Below are 5,115 nucleotides of genomic sequence, written 5' to 3'. Positions count from 1 at the left end.
GGAGGTGCAGGCTGCAGTGAGCTGTGATTGCACCACTGCACTCCAGCCTGGATGACTGAATGAGACCCTGTCTTACTCCACGTACAAACGTTTAATGAAGCATTCTGGTGGTAGAAATATCCTGGAAGTAGCGTATCAGCAGACCCTCCCCCACGTAATGTAAAACCTGTGCATCTTTCCAGACAGATGTACAGCAAGGAGATAGTGGCACATGTGTGTAGGATGACTGCAAGGGGGCTTTCTGGCTTATGGACGACAGACCCCAATGGCAAGCCAAGAAGCAGCTCCCACTGCACAGTGCTCATTGTGATCCATGCCATGCTTCAATACGAAGTCACCTGTTCCTAGTTTGGAGACGCACGGACCCCACAGAGGCTCTGGTCCTGACCACACCTGTGTTGCCTGCCTGGACCTTATATAGTCACTTCAGCGGGACCCCGGCACATGGCACGCCAGGTGTTTGTGAAAGCGAGCCACAAATGATGCTCTTAATGTATGCGTTTGTTGGTGTAGACTTGTGTGACTATGGGGAAAGATGCGATGTGAATGGAGAACAGAGACTGGAGACCTTTCTCTACCTTCCTTTCTGCTTTTAGTAAACACATTTTATATTTGCGATTTGTGAAATTTTAGTAAAAGAGCTGTTCTATAAAATAAGTCTGAAGAGAAAGGTTTATTTAGAAGGATTGAAAACACGAGAGAAAAATCTTTGATGTAAAAAGTTGTCTGTATTTTATTTGGACGTTTACAAAGGAGTGAAAACCAGCCAATAAGAGCCCACTTAATATAATACAAAATACAACAGTTCGTAACGCAACATTTATCAAACTCTGAAAAGATGGGAACTAACTCAACTTAAACATCTATGAGAAAGTTACAGCAAACGACTTGGTTAATGGTGAAACATTTAAAATATTCCCATTGAAGCCAGGAGGAAGCCAAGGACACTGCCGTCAAATTACTGATTCCTCATTTAGCGGTTCCAGTGAGTCACGCACTCTCCTTGTTTCCGTTAACCCCCCCCACCCCAACACCTTTTGCCTGATTCATCAAATGTCCTTTGATCCCCTTTGTCCTCAATCGGTTTGAAATTTTACCTTCTATTCCAATTCACTTAGTGGTTCCCAAAGGGTACCTACATTGAGACTTAAAAATGTGTCAGTCTAGAGTTTTATTGCTCTTATATTCAGCCACTCTATCGTCTCCAGGCACTAGACAAGAACTTTAGTAACTTCTAGCTCCTTCTGAATTTTCGCATGCCGCACATGTCTATATGAGTGTCTTCTGGAATTTTCATTCTAGGTCATCAATCCTTTTTCCAGAATCGTACTTCTCTGGACTTAAGAATACAGTTTCCTAATTTCCATGCTTCCTGATCGTTGCTGCATCCCACTTCTTCCAGGTTGTCTGGGTTGGGTTTTTCTTGGCTGAAAAACGTGACGTGTACTTTCACTGTACATGACAGTTCCATTCCAATCGCCTTGTACAGAAAGGGGGTTTAGCAGCTTGCATATTGTAAGTTGTGTACTCTAAGTTCAGGGGAAGCTCAGGCTTCAGGTCCAGTCGGGGGAGGAGTGGAGCAGAACTGGGGCTGGGGGGAACGTCCAGGTGGAAGAAAGGGAGGCTGGGAACAACGTGGGTGGCAGACAGTGGTCAATATGCAATGTGGGTGAGGAACACTGGGACCCCTTGCACATAGGTGCCGTGGGGGGTTTGAATGACTTGTAAAACAGCTGAGTCACCCAGAGCCCTAAACCCGATGCAGGGATAGAGGGTCAACACGGGTTGCCAGGCAACAGCCTGAGGCCCAGGAGCAGTGGGCGGCTCCTGAAACCCCAGCTCAGGTTGCGCCACGTCGGGGCCAGGGCCTCCCTGCACAGTTCCAGGCAGAGGACCAGTTTCAGAAAGAGAGAAGGCTGCGGTCTCCGTGATTTCCGGTTCCCCCTGGTGGCCTGGCTCTCCATGGTGGTCCAGTTGGATGTGCACGTCCGGTCCCGTCAAGCGTTCTGCCCCCTGTCTCTGGCCAGCGTCCCCGCGGGGCCCAGCCCTTCTGCCACGGCCTCGCCCTGGCCGCCGGCTTCCTCCCCGGCGCCGGCCTCTCTCTGCAGGACGGGGTGACTCTGTGCGAGCCGGGGTCTGCCATCCGAAGGGTGTCACGTAAGCCATGGGTTTTGCGGGTTGGGCTGGCTGTGCGGGCCCATCTGCTTCCACGGAGTCTTCAGGGTCCGCAACACAGCAGCCTGGCTCTGGAGGAGGCCCACCTGAGGCTAAAAGAGAAGCAGAGCGTGAGCAGAGAGAGATAGAAGGAATTTTACCCATCAAGCAGTTATAGGATACTTTTAAAAATAAATACTCAGAGGAAAGAGGGATTTTGGAAGTTAAAATTGTGAGAGAAGAAACAAAACTCTCCATGGAAATTGGAGAAGGAAGTTGAGAAGATCTCCCACAGAACAAAGCAAAAATCTAAAGTGATGGAAAGAAGGATGAGATATAAGAGAATTAGAGGTATGTTGTCACTGAGACATTTCACCATAAAATTTCAGAGTGCTGAGGGAAAAGAGAAGATTCTAAAAGATTCTAGAGAGCGGGAGACAGAGAAAGGAAAAGTCACATGGAAAGGGCTAGGATTCCACATGTCTCACAAATCAGACATCTCAAAAGCAGCAGTTGAGTCTAGAACGTAAGAGAAAATGTCTTCGAAATTTCAAGGGAAATGAATTTCCCACCTAAAATTTCGTGTCCAACCAAAGTTACACTAAAGAATCTGGGAGGGTAGAAGGAAGATGTTTCAGACAAGCAAGATGTTAAAGAATTTCCTTTCAGTGGATGCTTTGTTGTTATGCGTCTGTCAAACTAGACAAGATTAAAAGATTTAGGACACTCAGTGTATGGAGGGAAATGTTTTGGAGAACAATGTGGCAATAGCCGTAAAATTCCAACTCCTCCGGGAAAGAACAAGGTGGAAGTACTGGCTTATTATAGATCGAGATGTAGCGTGAGGACTCGCTCTGCTACGGAGAAACAGTAATACAAACTAAACAGAACAAAACAGCGACAACAACAGCAAATCTCAGATTTGGGAAATGGGATTACAGTTGGAAAGAGGGAAAGGAATTTCCCAGATGATGTGGAACCTGGGAGCTGACTTACAACAAGCAGCCCAGGTTGAGGCAGGCTATGAGAAGGTGAAACAGAGAATGCTTGATTGAGTTTGAATTCAAACAATTGGGGAAGAATTGGGGAACAAGCGAAATTAAAAAGAGAGTGGCAGGCGTTTGATGTACCTTGATTAGGGGCCGTGGAGCGAAGTCGCTTCGAAGGCCTTGGCTCCTCCATGAGCAATCTGCGGGAGGGGCTGGGGAGAAAAACAAGGGAGAAAGAACGGATTTAGGAAGACAGAGGTGACAAGGCAGGGGGATGGCCGTGGCCTTTCTGGGGGAATGAGGATTCTGTCCCCAACTGCACCCACCCAAGATCTATCCACCCCTCCGGGACTCCCAGACACACACCTGATCTTCCTACAGCTGGCTCCGCAGATCTGAAAATTAAGACTCTTCGACGAAGAGAGGCCCGAGGAGTTGGAGGTGTCCACAGGTTCACCTCACCGCTGTAGCTCTGAGGTAGTCCAGTCGCAGCCAGGGAGTCTGGAGGGAGCACGCAGCAGGTTCTGGCTCCGAGCCCAGCAGAAAGCCGACTGCTGGAGGCCGAGCGCGGTCCCTCTTATATGGCAGCAAGGCAGTCGCGTAAGGGACAGGCGTCGTCAGAGGGGGGCCGGCTGGGGTGGGCCTGGCTGGGCTTGCGAGGCGCATTGGGCCAGTCCCCTGCCAGTCAAATGGGGCCCTTCTGAGATGCCGCCATTTCTAGACGTCAATGGTGGATTGATTAATCTAATCATTGAGGAAGAAAATGCATAATGAGCTTTGAGTGTCAGCACAGTGAGGTGCGGTGCCCTGAAAGCGGCTGACAGGAAGATGTGATTAGCTTAGATCTGAGCATGGTCAAGGAAAGCATCCAAAGGGGGGATATCTGGGCTGAAATCTGGAACATAAAATTTGAAATTAGTCAACCTGCACCGGGCTGGGAGAGGCAGGGAGAGAGGAAGGGGAGTGAAGAAAGTGTGCTGAGGCCCGGACTGGAAGGGAGCCCGGCACATTCTGGGAATGGACGGGAGGCCAAGTCCGGGCGCAGAGGTGGTGCGACGTGGAGGCAGGGTCCGCGCAGGAGCTGGTCTTGTTCCAAGGCAGCGGAAAACCGTGGAACGGTGTCCGGCAGTGGGTTAACATTTCAGAAACGACCAGCCTGGCTGTGAAGGAGCGCCAACCCAGGGTCCGCAGAATAAGTCAGGAGAGGCAAGAAGGCTATTGCAGCCCTCGGGGTTGGGCGCAGGGTGCTGTTAGACTGAGACCGAGGGAGGTAGAGGAGGAGAAAGTTCCCTGGTGGGAGAGAAATTTCCAAGAGAAAGCGAGACCCAGTGTGGACAGCCCTTGAGGAAGAGACTGCGGCCTTGGTAGCCCGCCCGTTCGTTCAGGCGGAGGTGGACCGAGAACCTGCTCTGAGTGGGAAGTGGCGGAGCTTGGCTTGCGCACATCTGGTTGAAGGAGCTTTTGAACTGCCAGGGGAGGATGTCAAGTGGCCTTTTGTAAAAAGAGTGGAGCTGAGCGCGATGGCGATGGGGCTGGAGATGCGTGTGAGACCCACACCACTGGCTTTTATTGCTGTGGGTGCACACACGGGTGGAGGAAGACAGCAGGAAACACAGCAGGACACTGGAGGGGATCCCACAGTGGGTTATTTGGTCGGTTTGCATCCTCGTTTTTTTACAGAGACGGGTTCTCGCTCTGTAGCCCAGGCTGGAGTGCAGTGGTGCCATCTCGGCTCGCTGCGGCTACTTGGGGGGCTGAGATAGGAGAATCAGTTCAAGTGATTCTGCTGTCTCAGCCTCCGGAGTAGCTGGACTACAGGTGAGCGCCACCACATCGGGATAATTTTGGGATTTTTTGGAGAGGCGAGGTTTCGCTATGTGCCCAGGCTTGTTTGGAAGTCCTCAGCTCAAGCCATCCTTCCCGCTCAACCTCCCGAGTAGCTGGGACCCCAGGCGCAAGCCACCGTGCCGGG

General features: G+C 50.8%; 1 protein-coding gene across 1 annotated transcript; it reads right to left on the bottom strand.

Moving 5' to 3' along the window:
- Nucleotides 1–1,653: 1,653 nt before the first annotated feature.
- On the bottom strand, nucleotides 1,654–3,336 carry LOC129526463 (proline-rich protein 20E-like). Its single transcript, XM_055360639.2, has 2 exons — nucleotides 3,285–3,336; nucleotides 1,654–2,267 (listed from the first exon to the last, which is right to left on the bottom strand). Exons 1-2 carry the CDS (start codon nucleotides 3,334–3,336, stop codon nucleotides 1,654–1,656), a joined length of 666 nt encoding a protein of 221 aa, XP_055216614.2.
- Between the last annotated feature and the right edge of the window lie 1,779 nt (nucleotides 3,337–5,115).

This window comes from Gorilla gorilla, chromosome 14, assembly GCF_029281585.2.
Source record: "Gorilla gorilla gorilla isolate KB3781 chromosome 14, NHGRI_mGorGor1-v2.1_pri, whole genome shotgun sequence".
In the NCBI taxonomy this organism is placed as follows: Eukaryota; Metazoa; Chordata; class Mammalia; order Primates; family Hominidae; genus Gorilla; species Gorilla gorilla.
Note: the sequence above shows the minus strand (reverse complement) of the source record. Positions and strands in the feature narration are given on the sequence as shown.